The sequence below is a fragment of the Alosa sapidissima genome, chromosome 24 (genome assembly GCF_018492685.1).
Source record: "Alosa sapidissima isolate fAloSap1 chromosome 24, fAloSap1.pri, whole genome shotgun sequence".
NCBI classification, from domain to species: Eukaryota; Metazoa; Chordata; class Actinopteri; order Clupeiformes; family Clupeidae; genus Alosa; species Alosa sapidissima.
The window spans coordinates 21,965,247-21,984,452 of record NC_055980.1 but is presented as its reverse complement, the minus strand read 5'-3'; the positions used below and the strand labels follow the sequence as shown (position 1 = coordinate 21,984,452).

Below are 19,206 nucleotides of genomic sequence, written 5' to 3'. Positions count from 1 at the left end.
TACACACACACACACACACACACACACACACACACACACACACACACACACATACACACACACACACCACAACCACAATTGTCACTTGAAACTAGGACATATCCTGCTCTAACACACTTGTATATTCAGAAATGATGACCGTTGGTGTGGTGCTGTACATCACCTGCTGTAACACACACACACACACACAAATATGGTTATGGTTATGGTTGTGGGATTTGGCAGACACCTTTGTCCAAAGCAACACTCAAATACAAAAACAATATAATATTTAAAATTTAACAGAGAACAGATTAGAATGTTGGTCAAACTATAATAAGGAGAATAGCAATAATAAACAACAATGTCAATTTAATCAATAGCCTAATAAAATAAGCAATAAAAATGGGGGGAAAAAGCAATAATAAACAATAATGTCCATTCAATCAATAATATAAAAACAATAACATGGTAAGACTACATTAAGGAGAATATCAATAATAAAAAATAATGTAAAATTTATCAACAGCCTAATGACCACAATTGTCACTTGAAACTAGGACATCCAGCTCTAACAGACGTGTATATTCAGAAATGACTGATGGTTCTGTATTTTTGCTTGTTAGTAAATGGAATCATATTAGCCAGAACTACAATACCCACATTGCCACTAAAACTCCCGTCAGGCTTTTCACTTCCTGGTTACCCTGCAACTGTTGTTAACAGTTCAACATACTTGTATTTGGAGAAGTAGGAATGTGAATTGTAGTCCTAAAGTAAGTACACTCTTTACAGTACTGTTTTTTTTCAAAAGGTATAGATGGTAAACATATCGCGATTTATACTTAGATGAATGGGACGTTAGCCTATCTAATCCATTCTCATTTGTTGACACCTGTAGCCAACTTTGTTTACACATCTAACTGTCAAGCTGTACGTATGCAATCGTGTTGAGCTGCTGATGCATCTAACGAATGTTGTACACGACAGCAAGTAAATATAACCATAAGTTTCATAACACATCTTTGAACTTATTAAAACGGGGTTGCTGTTTGACTGTAACTTAATGCTAGCTAGCTAGGACATGAACCTGTGGTCATTAACTTATTCAGCATTAAATAGAAGCATATAAAGCAAGCATACAGGTTTTGATCTCTGTGTAGTCCTACTAAAGAAGCAATAGATGTATTTTTCTTTAGTTGAATTGGTCTTTTTCATGGAAGGGTCACATTTCAGCTCAGTTAGATAACGTTAGCTAGCTGTGCTAACTAACTAACGCCACACATGATACTTAGTAGCTTACTTACAGATGTAATATGCAGAACCTGTGGAATAATGCATAAACTTCTGTGCGGAAAATACTGCAAAAGTAGGTTGCAAAGCTAAAACCTGCCTTCAAAGTTAGTATGACAGCTATTTATTTACAGGTTTACATTAGATAATATGTGTTGTCCCAATTCATTTTCACACGTACATATTCCATTACAAAAACAAAAGGTAATCTCAACACATCTAACATAAATTCCTTACTCCTGCCTAACTGCAAAACAAGAACAAACACATACAGTAGGCTACATCACAACACATGGAGATAGTCACAGCAGAGCCCAACATTATGGAGACGTCAGAGACAGGAATGATACTGGATCTTAACTTCACTTTGTTTAGTGCAGTGGAGGGGACAAAACTTAAAAATGGGCCCTAACATTCTAACTTAATTCTAACATGTAGACGAATGTACACGCTGTAGGCCTAGACTATGACTTGAGTAATCTAGGTTGACGATGGTCTGCGGACAGTGCATGCTGTACTGTGCTGTGAAGGAGTGCCTTCACGGACCTTGGTACAGCCTTTAGTTGTTATGGCAGGCACTTTTGTCCAAAGCGACTTACAGAATATGAACATTTGAGTAGTGAAAATTAACAGTAAACATTTTAGCCTAAATTAAGCAAATTAGTAATAATAACAGTAATATCAATGCAATTTAGTGTGTGTTGCTGGTCTCTTGAGCCATATTGTGCATTGCTGGTGTTGTATCATGCGTCATGTTGTATGGTATCAGTTTGGATTGGTTGTTGATTGGCTACTGTGGGAAGCAAACAACCAATATCACAAGGGATCATCTTTCCTGTGTATAACTGTAATATCAAAAGAAAAAAAAGAGAGAGAAAAATGTCTCCAGACCCAGGCAGCTCGATGGTGTTTTATACCTCACTGTGTGTTCACTGTGTGCTGAGTGTGTTTCACTAATTCACGGATTGGGATAAATGCAGAGACCAAATTTCCCTCACGGGATCAAAAGAGTATATATACTTATACTTATGCCCCCAATGTCGTCTTCTAGGCAGCGCTGTCACCGTCAAACTTAAAGGCACCTTATCCTTAACCTAACCCTAACCCTAACCTTAACCCATGCCTAACCATAGCGCCTTCCAGGCAGCGCTGCCTTGAAGACAACGTTGGGGACATAAAACACCAAGAAACACCCAGGCACTCCTTAGATTGAAATGTCTTTATGGAGCAGAAACTGAATGACATTGTTTAATGTGCACCGGCACACGCAGCTACTGGAGAGAGGACGATGGAGGACTTCAGACGGACGTTCGTGCGCCTGTGCAAGGAGAGTGGCACGGAGCCCCAGGAGTCTGTGCTGACCCAGCTGCACGAGGCCCGCGGTGTGGCGTCCGGCACGGGCACCTCCACCAGGCTGGACCTGAGTGGGCACAGCCTCTCCGCCGACACCTGTGCCGTCCTGGGCCGGGCGCTGAGCAACGACACGGCCCTCACGGAGGTGGTGCTCAGTGACTGCATGCTCAGCGAGGAGGGTAAGTAGAGGGGAGAAGCGGGGGGGGTTATTCTGACTAGAGAGCATATTTGACACTGTTGGATTACACTTGCAACTGTAGCCAGTGTTTCCCATACATTGACTTATTCGTGGCGGCCCACCACAATATCAACATTGACCACCACACAATAATTTTCCAGGTTGTACTAAATTGTGCTTAAATCTGGTTAGCATCATAACCACGCTGCGCTAATTTGTTAAAAACTGTGTCAAGTTAATTCTGCAGACCTACCACCACAAATAGAATTTAATTCTGTGGGAAACACTGGTAGCCTACTCTTATTCTGACTAGAGAGCATATTTGACACTGTTGGATTACACTTGCAACTGTAGCCTACTCTTATTCTGACTAGAGAGCATATTTGACACTGTTGGATTACACTTGCAACTGTAGCCTACTCTTATTCTGACCAGAGAGCATATTTGACACTGTTGAATTACACTTCAACTGTAGCCTACTCTTATTCTGACTAGAGAGCATATTTGACACTGTTGGATTACACTTGCAACTGTAGCCTACTCTTATTCTACTCTCTGAGAGATTACTTGATGTAAAGTGGCACAAAACTTCATGTTTTTTCTTTTTGTAATGTAATATAGCAGTATGTAAGTATTGAACTGGCGGAAAATGTCACCCATCTTAGATTTCAAAAAGAATTTCACACAATGAATCAGTACAAAATGTAGGGAAGTGAACAAACAGCATCAGATAACTTTGCAGACTTTCTTGAGCCACCCTCAAGTATGGAATAGCTTAAATCTTAGCATATTTTTGAGGGACGTATCCTATTTTAGTATTTCAGTTAGTATCAGACAGAATAGGGTGAGATTTATACCAACGGCCTAGATATGTTCTGTTGCAGCTGTTCTTTAATGCTAATGTCTGTTATGTTTTGATATTCTGTTATCCAGTCTCTTCTGTCATGCGTATATGTGTTATGTTCTGTTATTCTGTTCTGCAGTCTGTTCTCTTATGTTATGTTCTATTATTCTGTTATGTTCTGTTATTCTGTTCTGCAGTCTGTTCTCTTCTGTTTACGGTTCCTCCTCCTGTCATTTTCAGGTGCCAAGCTCCTGATTAGCGGCCTGTGCTGCAACGCCACAATCAGGCTCCTTGATCTGAAGGTGAGGCAGAAAACCCAGTTACTCTCTGAAGAAGATTGTGAGCATAGCATAACCTAAGGCCATGTCCTCACTCTACATTGTGCCGTTGTGTTAATTATGCCTTTATTTATTTATTTATTTATTTTTTTTGTTTGGTTTGTTTGTTGTTTTTCCTAGGGAAACAACCTGAGAGGCTCTGGGGCCGAGGCACTGGGCAAGCTGCTGGTCCGGAACAAGACGATCCGCAGGTGAGGCGTAGGAAGTTGGCGTGTACTGCTGCGGACCTTTCTTCCTGGCCTGGCCAGCTGACTCGGTCAGTCCCTGCCCTGGCAGGGAGAGACGCCAGCGCTGGCCAGCGTGGTGTGAATGTAACTGAGCCTTCACTTCCACTTCCGACACTATTTCAGTAGTCTGGCAACCGACTCTGAAATCGAATCGCCTGACTGGAGGTGTGCCCGTTCTTTAAACACACACACACACACACACACACACACACACACACACACACATACACCCACACACCCACACACACACTAACACACATACACATTTACTCACTCACTCATTCACTGACTCTCTCTCTCTCTCTCACACACTCACACACACACTCACACATACACACAGACACACACACACACACACACACACAAATGCTGTGTTGCTGTGCACTCAGGCTGGTCCTGGAGTGGAATGCCCTGGGCATGTGGGACGAAGGCTTCTCCATATTCTGTGAGGGCTTGGCCACCAACTGCCACCTGACACAGCTGGACCTGCGCAATAACCAGATCAACCACCAGGGGGCGGCCGAGCTCGCCATGGTGCTCAAGAGGAACAGTGTCCTGCAGGAGCTTGGTAGGCACACAGGCACTCATTGAGTTTTTCCTCATGGATCTTATCACTGAAAAAAACACAGAGAACAACACAGAAAAGTCATGTTTTGGGAAAATAAAATAATGTTTACTTTAATATTTTTATGACGCAGTGTGTGTGTGTGTGTGTTTTAATTGCATTGCATGTCTTGCATGCAATGCATTGTTGTGATAATGATGGCATGGATGTTTTTGGATGTAGATAGATAGATAGATAGATAGATAGATAGATAGATACTTTATTGATCCCCAAAGGGAAATTCAAGATGTGTTTATGTATTTGTGCTGTATTGCTTTGTAAGATCATATGGTCTCGGGGGTTCTTGCGTGCAGCACATGGTTTCCCCTTTATCTTCTGCCTTTGTATTCATTTCATCTCCACGTTACCCACTGAATAGACCTGCGGTGGAACAACATTGGCCTGCTGGGAGGCCGGGCTCTTCTGGAGGGTCTGCAGCAGAACCGAACTCTTTTCCGCCTGGAGATGGCTGGGAACAATGTGCCTAGTGACACAATCAAAGCCTTGGGTGAGCCTGTGCAGTCAATTCACCACGGCTGGCCATTACACATCATAATGGAGGGCCGTCTACATGTTGTAAAGGGCTAGTGTGATGTTGTGTTGCTGTGTTTTGGAGCAGTGAACAAGCAAATTAACAAACAACCACTGTAATTGTATCCAGTATGAATTTTTGAAATCCTAAATGATATAATACAGTTTGTGTTCATTTAGTTGTGATTGTCTAGGGTTGTAGTAAAGGCCCGCTGGTCGCTTCACTGCAACAAACAGCTTATTGATTATCTTTTTTCTTCTTATGATGCACTAGCTTTTACCAGCTTGGTTGTGTACGGTCAGGTACTGTTATGCTTATGTAAACTGAAGATCTGCTGTCCTGTTTTTGACCATGACAATTGGCCCCTTTAGATCAGGCCATCAATCACAACACTGACCGGCTCAACACGCTCAGGGAGAGCCGCAGCAAAACCACAGTGCTCAGCAAGGAGATCCAGATCCTGAAGGGGGAAAAGAACCGGCAGGTGAGAGGCATGCTGGGAAATGTAGTCTTTAAGCGATATAGTGACTTCCTATCAGAGTGCCAAGTGAACCCGCTGTTGTCTGTCTGCAGTATATGAGTCTGATGGAAACCATTGACAAGCAGAGGGATGAGATGGGCCGAAGCAGCAGGTTCGTGTGCAACCGCTGAGAGCGATAATGGTGCATCATGGGATAGCTGATGAAGAATATTAGGTGTTCTTTATTTGTCCACAAATATAGAAAAGTTATATAGAAGGGCAGCCATACAACTCCACTAATACACCACTAAACTTATAGGCTGATTTGTTTTAAACATATTAGAAAATATACTAAGCTATTATATATATTATAGATAAAAAATTAAAAGGGGAAAAAGGGATTTTTATGTGCAAACTCACTCTGCATCTGTGTGTCTCTTGGTTGTAGGAACACAACGTTGCGTGTCGGGCAGCTACAGGAGGCTCTGAATGAGAAGAAGTCTGCCGTTAACTCGCTCACAGCAAAGTAAGATCACGAAACAGCCAGTGCAGTGTACTGTTTACTGTTTACTTGTGCATCTTTGGGTTATGAGCTATTTATTAGCTGTGTTTATTTGTCTGTGTGTGTGTTAATGATTGTATGGGTGTCTGAATGAGTGAGTGAGTAAGCAAGCTCAGAGTGTTTGTGTGTGTTAATATGTTATATATATATGTGTGTGTGTGTGTGTGTACATATATATGTCTATGGTGCTGTATTGTATTGATATAATTATGCATGTCAATGTGATTATTGTGCTGGGGTATTTAGATACGAGTGTGTGTGTGTGTGTGTGTGTGTGTGTGTGTGTGTGTGTGTGTGTGTGTGTGTGTGTGTGTGTGTTTCCCCGTCAGGCTGCACATGTCGGAGGCGGCGCTGGCCCTGTCGGAGCAGAAGGTGCAGAGTCTGGGGGAGCACCTGACGCGGATGCAGCAGGAGAAGGCTGAGCTCAAGGAGAGGCAGGCCAGGGACATGCAGAAGGAGGTGGAGGTAACAACAACAACAACAACAAACAACAACAAACAATGTTCATTATGTATACATACACATGTTAGAGCAGGTCATGTCAGAGTTGTAGTTCTGGCTATGGTTCCTTTTATGTGCTAATGGATGTGTGTGTGCATGGGAGAATGCCGCTACTAACCTGTGTGTGTGTGTGTGTGTGTGTACCCACGTGTGTACATGTGTTGTTTTAACAGGAGAGTACACTCAGGGAGGCAAAGCTTCATAAAGAAGTGCAGACTGTGACAGAGAGGAACCACCAGCTCCAGAATAAGGTAGCAAACACCAGTCCACCAACCCCCACTGCTTAATTACATCTTTACATCATTACAATCGACATTACATCTACCAGCCACGTCTACACAAAGCCAAAGGGTCTATCTTTTCTTATCGCTTTTACACTTTAACAATACCGGTAAAAAAAAAACTTGCGTGCACACACAGAGGTGAAAGTGGCTAAAAGTGCTGTAGAAGGGGGTCACTTGCGCTTCAGCCTGGTTGGTGCTCACGGAACAGGACGCAGAAGTCAAAAGAGGAGGCCCAAGGTCTAACAAGAACCAAGGAGCAGGACCGGAGCACACAATGCTTTAAGTGATTTGTATTAGCCTAGTGCAAACCGACTAACGTTTCGACGCCCATGCGTCTTCTTCAGAGTCAGAAGAAGACGCATGGGCGTCGAAATGTTGAAGAAGACGCATGGGCGTCGAAACGTTAGTCGGCGGTTTCAAAAAATCCCACTTCGGAACTTCGGAACACTTCAGTGTTTCCCATACATTGACTTATTTGTGGCGGCCCACCACAATATCAACATTGACCACCACACAATGATTTTCCAGGTTGTACTAAATTGTGCTTAAATCTGGTTAGCATCATAACCACGCTGTGCTAATGTTAAAAACTGTTGTATTCAAGTTAATTTTGCAAACCAACCACCACAAATGGAATTCATTTCTGTGGGAAATACTGACCTGGTTACAAAAACTATCGGTTACAGCCTCCTAAAATGCCGGGGTCGTGTAGACGCAAGGCCTAACCGATAAAATAAATTCACCGATTTAAAAAAAAAAAAAAAACAGCGTTGTGTAGATGGGTAGTTATTATTCTCACACATCTCTTATCTGATGGGTCTTTAGCTCTGTAGTAGGTTTTGCAATGGTAGCACTACACTATACCAGTTTTTGCATGACTGTCACATTGATTCAAATGGTGTGTGTGTGTGTGTGTGTGTGTGTGTGTGTGTGTGTGTGTGTGTGTGTGTGTGTGTGTGTGTGTTTTCCAGGTGGATGAGTTGGAGCGCAGGTGTAAGCTACAGCAGGAGCATGTCTTTGAGCTCAAGCAGGAGCTCACCAACAACACTGCAGAGCTGAAACTACGGCTTGCCCAGACAGAGGGTTAGACACACACACACACACACACACACACACACACACACACTAACCCACATAAACACACACACACACTAACCCACATAAACACACACACACACATAAACCCACATACACACAGTAAAAAAGACACATACTGTACATAGACACACATACACAGACACGCACACACACACAGTAAAACACACACACACACACACACACACACACACACAAACACACTCACATGTGCACGCACACACACTCACACACACAGCCATTAAATCAATGTGTTCCAGTCATGCAAAAACTGGTATAGAGCTACAGGGACACATACAGACATAAACACCTGCATCACTTTACTCTGCAGGCTTATCATTATCGCTGCAATATTGACACTTCCTAAAAGTCTACTTTTGGAACAAACATTTTATTTTTGATGTTTTAGTCACAGTGGTTTCAGTGAATCTGTGAAGTGGATAGGCATATGATGTTATGGTTATTGTATTTACACTTTTGTCCAGAGCGACAGAATATGAACAATATACAATTACAATTACAATATATATTTTGGGGGGCTTTTCATGGCTTTAATCAGACCCAACAGTATAGAGAGTGACAGGAAGCGAGTGGGAGAGAGAGATGTGAAGGGACCAGGAAATGACCTCGGTCAGACTCGATGGTACGGGCGCTGTAACCAGTTGCGCCACAGCCACCACCCCCCCCCAAAAAAAAGAGAAAACATTACAACAGTGAAAGAAAAACGACTGGAGGGACTGATGTTGAGAAAGTGACCTTTGACCTTTGTCTCTATTGCAGAGCGTCTGGACATGGAGAAGAGGCGGTCCAAACAGGCGCTAGTGGACACGGATGCCTTGCGGCAGAAAGAGGTGGGAAGGGCAGAGAGCGTGTCTGTCTGACCAGATGACACTCTCTGATGGGATGCACACACCTGCATACTGTACATACATAAGCTCTACATTAAAATACTACTAGTACTAATATTACTAATAGTCACAATATTTATGATAATTTTATGATCTTTGGCAATTACTGTGCACATTCTTTTTTTCCATTAATGTTTTTTTTTTGTTATGCTGAAGTAATGTATTTGAAGAGAAGCTCAGAGGTTTATGAGAAGTCCTTATTACTCGTTTAGCTTTAGTTCCCCTGATTTCCCCTGAGACTGAGTGAGATACGGTGCACAGAGCCAGAGGTGGGGGGTTGGGTAGTCTGTGTCTCTGATACCCAGAGGTGAGGGGTTGGGTAGTCCGTGTCTCTGATAGCCAGAGGTGAGGGGTTGGGTAGTCCGTGTCTCTGATACCCAGAGGTGAGGGGTTGGGTAGTCCGTGTCTCTGATACCCAGAGGTGAAGGGTTGGGTAGTTTGTGTCTCTGATAGCCAGAGGTGAGGGGTTGGGTAGTCCGTGTCTCTGATACCCAGAGGTGAGGGGTTGGGTAGTCCGTGTCTCTGATACCCAGAGGTGAGGGGTTGGGTAGTCCGTGTCTCTGATACCCAGAGGTGAGGGGTTAGGTAGTCCGTGTCTCTGATACCCAGAGGTGAGGGGTTGGGTAGTCCATGTCTCGAGGGTTGGGTAGTCTTTGTCTCTGATAGCCAGAGGTGAGGGGTTGGGTAGTCCGTGTCTCTGTCTGAGCCCTGATGTTGAGGTGGCTGATTGGATGGGAATTGCAGGTGGATCATGTGACGCGTCACCTGGAGGACACAGAGAGGGCCTTGCAGGAGCGCATCCTTAAACTGGAGGGGCAGCGCATCCAACTGGAGGAGGTGAGCTGGTCTCTCATGCTTTCTCATTCTATGTCTCTCTCTCTCTCATATTCTCTCTCTCTCTCCCTCTCTGACCATAAACTAAACTAAAAAAGTGCTATGGAAAGTTTTGATGCAGAACATTTTGTGTGTGTGTGTGTGTGTGTGTGTGTGTGTGTGTGTGTGTGTGTGTGTGTCTGTGTGTGTGTGTGTGTGTGTGTGTGTGCGCGCGCTTGCTTGTTTGTGTGTGTGCGCTTGTGCGTGTGCGTGCGCGTGCTTGTGTGTGTGTGCGTGTGCGTGTGCGTGTGCGCGCGCTTGCTTGTTTGTGTGTGTGCATGTGTGTGCGCACGCTTGCTTGCTTGTGTGCGTGTGTGCGTGTGTGCGTGTGCGCGTGCGTGTGTGTGTGCGTGTGTGCGTGCGTGTGTGTGTGTGTGTCCTCTGCAGGAGCTGAGCCGGGTGAAGGCTGCAGGTGTAACAGAGAGAGCCCACGCTGAGGAGGAGCTGGGGAAGGTTCGGGCCCAAGTGCGTCTGGAGGAGGTGTGTGTTGGCGCTGTCTTCATCTAGAGACACACACACACACACACACCCACACACACACACACACATCTCCAAAGTCACATGACCTCGCTACTGCATCTCAATGCTGTCTCAGGGTCTTCATCTAGAGACACACACACACAGTCCTCAGTATGGCACCTCCTTAAGAAGGGCACAGTCCTGCTAACATATTCCCAAAACCCGTTCACCTCTTGTCTTTACGTGTAGTGCTGTTCAATGGGCTACTTGCAAGTCTCTCAATGCGGCCATTTTGTTTCCGTTGAAGCGTTAGTTGTAACAGCATCTCCTGTTATATTCTGCTCCTAACATCTCCACTCCGACACTGAATACCTTGTTTGCCCAATAATAATAATTTTAACACGTTGCACTAGGTGCAACACCCTACCGGGTCCGTGTAGACACTAATTACATTAACAATAGTGGCAGCTTCAAACACACCTGGCCCCACCGGAAACAAACGAGTCGTACGTGCAAAGAACCTCTTCACACTTTGATTGGTTCTGAAGAGATTATCTTGCTCTGTGCAGTTCTTTTCTAATAATGTGTTCTTTGTTTTTTTTTTCTTCTGTTCATGTGTCCCCTCCACAGCAACAGAACGTGAGCAGTCTGGAGGAAAAGCTGCGGGTTCTGCGTCAGGCCCGGGACGAGGCGCAGCACCTCTGCACGCAGCAGAAGCAGAACATCGCCGACCTGCACGCCAGACTTGGCCAGCACAGCGTGGAGATGGACACTGTGAAGCGACGCATGGACGAACTGCAGCAGGTGTGTGGAAGGATGGATGGATGGATGGAATAGATAGATGGATAGATAGATAGATAGATGTACAGATAGATAGATGGATGTTTGGCAGAATGGATAGGTGGATAGATAGATGCAAGCATGAATGGATGGACGATACATGATCGATGCATGGATTTATGGTTGATGGATGGACAGACAGACAGACATTATGGTCTCATGTGTGGTCTTAAATATGAAACAGTTACTCTATTGGTCTTTCTCATACCTCATCTTTGATCCTTCCCCCTTTTTTTATCTCTTTCCCCTTTCTCTCTTTTTCTCCTTTCTCTTTTATCTCTTCCCTCTTTTTATCTCTTTGTATCTCTCTCTCTCTGGCTCTCTCGCTCTGATAGGAGCTGTCCGGTAAGGAGCAGGAGAAGGTGACGGAGGTGTCGCGCGTGCGGGTGGAGCTGCAGGAGCAGATCGGACACCTGCAGGCCGAGAGGACGGCTCAGGGAGGCCTGAAGGAGAAGATCGCCGCGCTGGAAAGAGAAATCAAAGGTGAGGAGGGGCAACGGAGACGAACGTTCGCAAACTATTTTCTGTTTGCCTTGAGTTTTCCGCAAACGTTTGCAAACACTCGCAAACTGTTTAGACAAAATCGTTCAAATGTATTTGTTCATACAAACATTTTCACCGCGAACGTTCGCCTCGGTTCAAGGAATTTTAACGCACCTCTGTTCTTTTCCTGTTCATAACACAATTTTGCAGTTGATACTGTGTCATGGTAGTGTTTCTTTTTTCCTTGTAGTGTGTTGATAACTTGATTTTGTAATTCAGTGACATTGCTGCTATTGCTGTGGTGAACTTTGTTGACATTGTTGCTGTTGCTCTTGTAGTTGTTCAGGTGAACTTTGTTGACATTGTTGCCTTTGTTGCCATGGCAGTCTTAGCTGACATTGTTGCTCTTGTTTTAGTTGTTATGGTGATCTTTGTTGACATTGTTGCCTGCTTCCGTTGGCATGGTGCTCGTCAGTGCTGAGCAGCAACCACCGGGAAGCCCTGCTGGACAAGGAGAGTGAGATCTCATCGCTGCTGGAGCGCCTGCGGATGCGCGAGGGGGAAATCCAGCGCATGCGCGAGGATGAAGCCCAGAGAGCCAGCGCCCTGCAGAACGCCATCCTCACCTACGTCCAGGGGTCATCGCTCGGACACTTCAGCCCAAAAAAGTGACGTGGACACGCACACACACACACACTTGCATACACAAACACATCCCTAACTCCCTCAGAGACACACACACACACACATCCTGCTTACCATTATGCAGTGCTCCTCATTCAGTCTTGAAACATGCATATACAGGTATACACCCTCACATATACAAAGACACACACACACACACACACACATACACACACGCACACACACACACACACACACACACACACACACACAGACCATGCTAACCAATGCAGAGGACTTTTCACTCTGATACCAGTCTTGACCAAGAAAATAAGACATTTGTCTTCCACTTTCAGACACTGAAATGTTTTACAAAGCACTTCCAATAAAGTAGCGTTCATTTTAGAGTACTTAGCATCTCCATTTTGTACAACAGAACCAAGTTCTGGTCAGCTATTGAATAGCACTTACAAACCATGAGCAGACTGTAGATGATGATTATTATTATTATGGACGATGCTTTTGGCTTGATAAATATAAGTGTCAAACTGTGGGTACCTCACTAACTTGAGACATTTTATGGTATTTTGAGACATGGACATCTACTTTGAAGATTGTTTGAAAATAAGATTATTAATGACATTTTGGAACAGTATCCATCTGTTTTTTAAAGCAATACGTGTATGTATGCTCTTTGAGATCAAGGCTGTGATTTGTACCTTTAATTGTGTCTGATCTTGTTGGTTGATGAAGCTTGAAGTTTGATAGTTTTTTAACGGATTTGTATTGTTTTGCTTTTGTATATTTTTGCACATTTGGGTTTTTAAAACTAAATAAAAACTGTTTACATTGCACACCTCTCATCTGTCTGTGTCGAATAATAACTGTAAGAACTGTAAAAGTGAACCTGATAATATGGTTTAATTATATTTAATCTATCACTGTGCTGCGAGATATGATGCACTGGCCCTTTAAGGTATTCGTTCTTTCCCGTAGGGTTCGGGGATGCCTGCTATCAAGCCCGCCGCCTCGCGTCAAGCTGGGAGTATACCGACTGCATTTTAAAACATTAATTTAAAAACGAATTAGAACCGTATATCTGAACACAACTCGTTAGTGCGGTGCAAGAAGCGTTTTGAAAATGCAAGCCATAAAATGTGTGGTGGTCGGCGACGGGTAAGTCCTTCCATCTCTCCGCTGAAAATGGTCCATTTACGAGGTACCAGGGAGGCAAGCATCTTTCGGGATTTTATTGCAAGGCTGTGCCGCCCTTGTGTGCAGATAGTTTCAGCATTTGGTTGAAAAATTCAACCTAGAATTGTGCAGGTTACAAATGAGCGTTTGAACTGACGTGAGACATGAAATGTTTGCAGGATCGCGTTTGTGCACACAAATCAGTCACAAACGTGTGTGGATGTTAGCGAAGCCTGGAAGGAGTGGTCCATAAATCAAACCATCCCTAATGCACATTGTAGGACTGCAGTAGGCTACTCGAATTATTGAAGGAATGGTAGTCATTTTCAGTTAGCCTATAGCAGCCCAAGTAATTGCAATTGTCTCGTAAAAATGTATAGCTTGATTTTATTTAGCCTACAAATAGTCTGTGTGTAGCATAATTCCGACAGTCTCTCGGGAATTTATTACAGGCTAGGCCTTATTCAAAAGTCATAGATCATAAGATGGATCCACGTTAGATTAGGCTACACTCCTATACAGTATGCGTTTGAGCCTAAGACGAGGGAGAAACGAATGATGGTGGAATGTGCTGCGGGTGAAAGTAGGATGTTAAAGGCTTCATCCCTGACCCACTGTCAGCGCTCTCACCCCGCTGGAGAATGACCCACTGTGGGCTCCCCCCTCCCCCTGTCCCGCTGCCATCACTCTCTGCCCCTGGGACTGGGAGAATGCGCGTGTGTGTGTGTGTGTGTGTGTATGTGTATGCAGTGCACTCGGCACTGGCTGAGCTGTCACTTCATATTCGTCGGCCCATCCCAAGTGGACTAGATGATGATGACGACGATGTGGAGTGTGCGCGCGCCCGCGTGCTTTTTGGAGAAAAAAAAAAGGGGGGGGGGGGGGGGGGTAGTAGTGTGTGTGCGTTTGTTTGTTTGTGTGTGTGTGTGTGTGCCCCCCTCCCGCCCCAGGCAGGGAGAATCTGGGACAGAGTCTGTCACCGTCATCTTTAGGCCACGCCGGCCGGCCACCCATATAGCTTACGACACACTGGGGCATCACCACTCGCTGCCTGTTGTTCCTTGGCCTACAAAACCAAAGCAACACACATTTGATTTCTAAAACACAACAGCACACACACACACACACACAAACACACACAGACAGAGACCACTGCAGCTCATTTAATACTGTGTGGAAACATTGAGGTCATCGCGCTGGTTCTTTGCCTGTAGACACTGAATTATTTATCAAGAAAAACACATTTTCAGCAAGGATGAGTTGACGGATGGCGATTATGACTAGGCTGAATGAGTTTGAAGCAGCTGTCAGTGCTCTGAAAGCATGGCGGGGTCCAGAAGTTATTGCCTGCCTTGCCTTCAGTCCTTTTAACATAAAAGAGATTTCTCTTTTAGGGCTGTGTGAACATGGGCGGATTGTATTAAGGCCCCCCCCCAACTTATTGTCGTATATGTGAAAGGGGGGGTTTGGGGGTCCTCCCCCAGAAATTTTTTAATTTGTTTGATGTGATTTCCTGTATTCTGGTGCATTTTGGGGATGGCCAATACTAAATTCAATCAGATTCATAGCCTACATCCTGATTTGTTGATATTGAGGCAATGATTCCATGCAAAGGCTTGGGCTTCAGGGCCCCCTGACCCCTTGGGCCCCTGGGCCTGGGCCCGGTAGGCCCGTGCAGTAATCCATCCCTGTGTGGGAAAAGCAGTTGTGTGCGGTTTGAGGAGGAAGTTAGTAGCCTGTTAGCCTCTCTCATTTTGTTGGGAAAAAACCCCCAATGTAACTCCCACTCCCACTCTATCTCTATCTCCCTCACTCTGTCTATCTCTTATGGCTGTCTTTATTTCCTTCTTTCTTTCTTTCTTTCTTTCTTTCTCTTTCTCACTCTCTCTCTCTCTCTCTCTCTCTCTCTCTCTCTCTCTCTCTCTCAGGGCTGTGGGAAAAACCTGTCTGCTAATCAGCTACACCACCAATGCCTTCCCAGGAGAGTACATCCCCACAGTGTGAGTATCTGCTGATCTGATCTCAGGCCTGTCAGTGTTGTGTCAGCTTTCTCTCATCTGCATTCGTTTTCTCTCTAGAGCAGGGGTGTCCAACTCATATCAGGCAGTGGGCCGGATTTGTTGGAATGAGACCTCATGGTGGTCATCATTGTCATGGTCATTTCTCTGCATTTGTATCAGAGTGTTGTTTGATGATATACTCCTTAACTATACCCAACTCATGAGCAAACAAGTACAAATCATTTACTCGTCATATCCTGCTCTTTCTCTCGTGAAACATACTTCTGTGTCAGTTAATTTGGCCTCTTCCTTCCTGAGGATGGTTTGTAGTACTAGGTTTAATCAATTTATCACAGAAATTGCTTACAAATTGTTGACGACAGCTGGATGTGAATAGCTTTTCTCTCTAATTTTCCCTTCCTACCCAAAACATCTTAGATTGTCACATGGAAGATGCACCTTGTATGCCAGTAGAACTCACGTGAGTTATAGGGAAATGTGATATATTGGGGAAAAGAGGGTGATGTAACCTAAGGTTATCCAGCTCATTCGTGAAACCCTACTTCTTTTCTACTTCTTCTGTTCATTCTGTTATCATTATAGTTAGTGTAGTCCAGTGGTCCTCAAACGTTTTCTGTCATTTCCCACTTTGGAGGTGGGGAATTTTTAAGCCCCACCTGACCCCATCAAACAGGCACAATGGTAATGGTAAAATATTATTTTCGCATTTTGGTTCCATGTTGAATTTCCCTTCTGAGCTCGCTGGATCAGATGCTATTTTAATTCATATGTCGGTCTGTTTATGACTCCTATTTATGACTCCTGTTTGTGTGTGGCTATTTTGTTTTGAATCTATGATCTTCCTTGTCAAAAAAGAAAGGCAATATGAAAGATAAGCACAAAACAATTCCTCCTTTTCATCGTGCCCCACCTGGCATGTCTCTATTCTCCACTAGTGGAGCCCGTCCCACACTTTGAAAACCACTGGTGTTGTCTGACTAGGCTAAATACAATATTCTGTTAACATTATAAGTAGTGTGAGTTGGCTAAATACAATATTCTCCAACTAATATTTCTTTTTAAATCTGCATTTGATATGGATATTCAATATATGACTGACAGAAAAAAAAATCTAAGTTTACTTTTACATGGCTTAGGATGCGTCAGGCACTGTCTACCATCACATTTAAATCAATACAACGCAGCTTCGGCCCAGAATAATGTAGATATACTAAACCAGTGTATTTATACCTTGTTTACGTGCCAATTGATATGTTATGTTTTGGTCTCCTTTAGACTATTATACTCAATGATCAATAATAAACTATCTGTTAGCACGCTGTTAACTACATGTTGGTGTTTGGATTTGGTCAGTCTGTAATTATGCAACAATAATTTTACATACTGAATTTGAATCTATTTAAAGTGTTACCTGTATTTCTTATCCTTGTCAGTGTGTGTATTCATCGAGCCCAGAAAGTCAGTAGCATGGCACAGGTATATTCTCCTTCAGTGATGTTGTGACTGCTGTCTCTCAGGTTCGATAACTACTCTGCCAATGTGATGGTGGATGGAAAGCCCGTCAACTTGGGCTTGTGGGACACAGCAGGACAGGAGGACTATGACCGTCTCCGACCCCTGTCTTACCCTCAGACGGTGTGTGTGTGTGTGTGTGTGTGTGTGTGTGTGTGTGTGTGTGTGTGTGTGTGTGTGTGTGTGTGTGTGTGACTCTGCAATGTAAGTCACACACACACACACACACACACACACACACACTAAGCTAATCTACTGTATATTCTACATGTAAGACGAGCACTGTCTTACATGTAGAATATACAGTAGATTAGCTTACTGGTAGCTGCAGTTGAGACTTGATTGATTGCTTATTGATTTTTGGTAATGCTACACTGTAAATATCCCTCTGATTCTTTTTTTAAATGCATAGCTTTTTATAGTCTGCACATCCGTGTAATCACACATTGTTTCTGATCTCTCGTCAGGATGTCTTTTTAATATGCTTCTCCTTGGTGAGCCCAGCCTCCTTTGAAAACGTCAGAGCAAAGGTTTGTGTTCAGAAATTTCCTCCACTAGTGTTTAATATATTTTTAAACATAAAACATGTATTAGTGACAGAGAATACCAAAATAAAGAGTCAACAGAAAGAATTGAAGTGACTAAAAATAAAATCATGATAATAATTGATCTAAGTGGTGCCATTTTTGCATTTCAGCTACTTCCGTATAAGCTATTGGAGAAATACTTTGAATAATTTAAATTTGATCATCAAATCGATCAGTGTTTCTGTATCAGTACGTTACACCGAAGAGTGCACTGTACACTGGGGAAAGAGTGGTTATGAATCATGGAGATTAATCTGCGATTAAAAACCAAAACACAGATCTCACCAGGCAGATACAGTGTCTTGTGTCACCTATGATAAATCCGTTTCTGTGTCAGTTTCAAAAGAACTACAGTGACCAGAAGCCTCATGTCATGACTTCTAACCTCTCCATCTCTCTTCAGTTTCGAAAGAACTACAGTGACCAGAAGCCTCATGTCATGACCTCTGTAACCTCTAACCTTTGACCTCTCCATCTCTCTTCTGTGTAGTGGTACCCGGAGGTGCGGCATCACTGCCCCAACACCCCCATCATCCTGGTGGGCACTAAGCTGGACCTGCGGGATGACAAGGACACCATTGAGCGCCTGAGGGACAAGAAGCTCTCGCCCATCACCTACCCGCAAGGACTCGCCATGGCCAGAGAGATCGGTGAGGAGGAGGAGGAGGAGAGGGAGGGGAGGAGAGGAGGAAGAGGAAGAGGAGGGTGGGGGAGGTGTGGAGGAGGGAGGGAAAGGACTCGCCATGGCCAGAGAGATGGGTTAGGAGGAAGAGGTGGGTGGGGAGGAGAGGAGGAAGGAAGAGGAGGGTGGGGAGGAGAGGAGGAAGAGAGAGAGAGGGGGGGGGGAGAGAGAGGAGGAAGAAGAGGGTGGGGAGGAGAGGAGGAAGAGGAGGGTGGGGAGGTGTGGAGGGAAAGGACTCGCCATGGCCTGAGAGATGGGTTAGGAGGACAGGGTGGGGAGGAGAGGAGGAAGAGAGAGAGAGGAAGAAAAGGAAGGCAGAAGGAGGTGAGGAAGAGAAAGAGGATGGTGGGGAAGGTGAGGAGGGGAGGAAGAAAGAGAGAGAGATGAGAAAAAGGAGCAGAGAGAGAGAAAAAGGGGTGATGAAGATAAAGATGAATATGGCATGAAAGACATCTGCAGGAGACAGCAGAGAAAGAGAGAAATAGAGAGAGGAATGAAAGAGAGAAATAGAGAGAGGAATGAAAGAGAGAAATAGAGAGAGGAATGAAAGCATAAGGGGAAGAGAACAACAAGAAGGGGAAGGGAGGGATGAGGAGGAGTGAGAGAAAAAAGAGAGGGATGCAACAGGAAAGGAGATGCATCAGCTGAATAGGTATGAGGTTTTGCTGAGATGCCTGTTTCCTGGTGGAATAAGGTTGCGTGATTAGCAAGACCTTGTTTTGCCTTATGAAAGAATGCTGAGTAGTGATAGTTGTAGTTACATTTATCTAAGT

General features: G+C 44.2%; 2 protein-coding genes across 2 annotated transcripts in view; both read left to right on the top strand.

Moving 5' to 3' along the window:
• The first annotated feature begins 608 nt into the window (after positions 1 to 608).
• lrrc45 (leucine rich repeat containing 45) lies at positions 609 to 13,270 on the top strand. The gene is made up of 18 exons (XM_042081891.1): positions 609 to 755; positions 2,544 to 2,804; positions 3,888 to 3,949; positions 4,106 to 4,176; positions 4,602 to 4,780; positions 5,196 to 5,324; positions 5,720 to 5,832; positions 5,922 to 5,980; positions 6,257 to 6,334; positions 6,700 to 6,835; positions 7,045 to 7,122; positions 8,127 to 8,238; positions 9,031 to 9,101; positions 9,903 to 9,995; positions 10,419 to 10,511; positions 11,121 to 11,294; positions 11,666 to 11,813; positions 12,289 to 13,270. Exons 2-18 carry the CDS (start codon positions 2,561 to 2,563, stop codon positions 12,483 to 12,485), a joined length of 2,037 nt encoding a protein of 678 aa, XP_041937825.1. The 5' UTR covers positions 609 to 755; positions 2,544 to 2,560; the 3' UTR covers positions 12,486 to 13,270.
• A 173-nt stretch (positions 13,271 to 13,443) lies between these two features.
• The window catches only part of rac3b (Rac family small GTPase 3b), a 9,924-nt gene continuing 4,161 nt past the window's right edge, over positions 13,444 to 19,206 (top strand). The window contains exons 1-5 of the mRNA XM_042081935.1: positions 13,444 to 13,613; positions 15,560 to 15,631; positions 17,170 to 17,287; positions 17,632 to 17,694; positions 18,242 to 18,401. Of these exons, the coding sequence (XP_041937869.1) occupies positions 13,579 to 13,613; positions 15,560 to 15,631; positions 17,170 to 17,287; positions 17,632 to 17,694; positions 18,242 to 18,401 (448 nt within the window). The 5' untranslated portion in view covers positions 13,444 to 13,578. The remainder of the gene's footprint in view (positions 13,614 to 15,559; positions 15,632 to 17,169; positions 17,288 to 17,631; positions 17,695 to 18,241; positions 18,402 to 19,206) is intronic.

Coding starts and splice junctions, on each gene's coding strand:
- lrrc45 (XM_042081891.1), top strand. CDS start 2,561: ATGGAGGACTTCAGACGGACGTTCGTGCGCCTGTGCAAGGAGAGTGGC. Junction 2,805..3,887: donor CTGCATGCTCAGCGAGGAGG/GTAAGTAGAGGG, acceptor TGTCATTTTCAG/GTGCCAAGCTCCTGATTAGC. Junction 3,950..4,105: donor TCAGGCTCCTTGATCTGAAG/GTGAGGCAGAAA, acceptor TGTTTTTCCTAG/GGAAACAACCTGAGAGGCTC.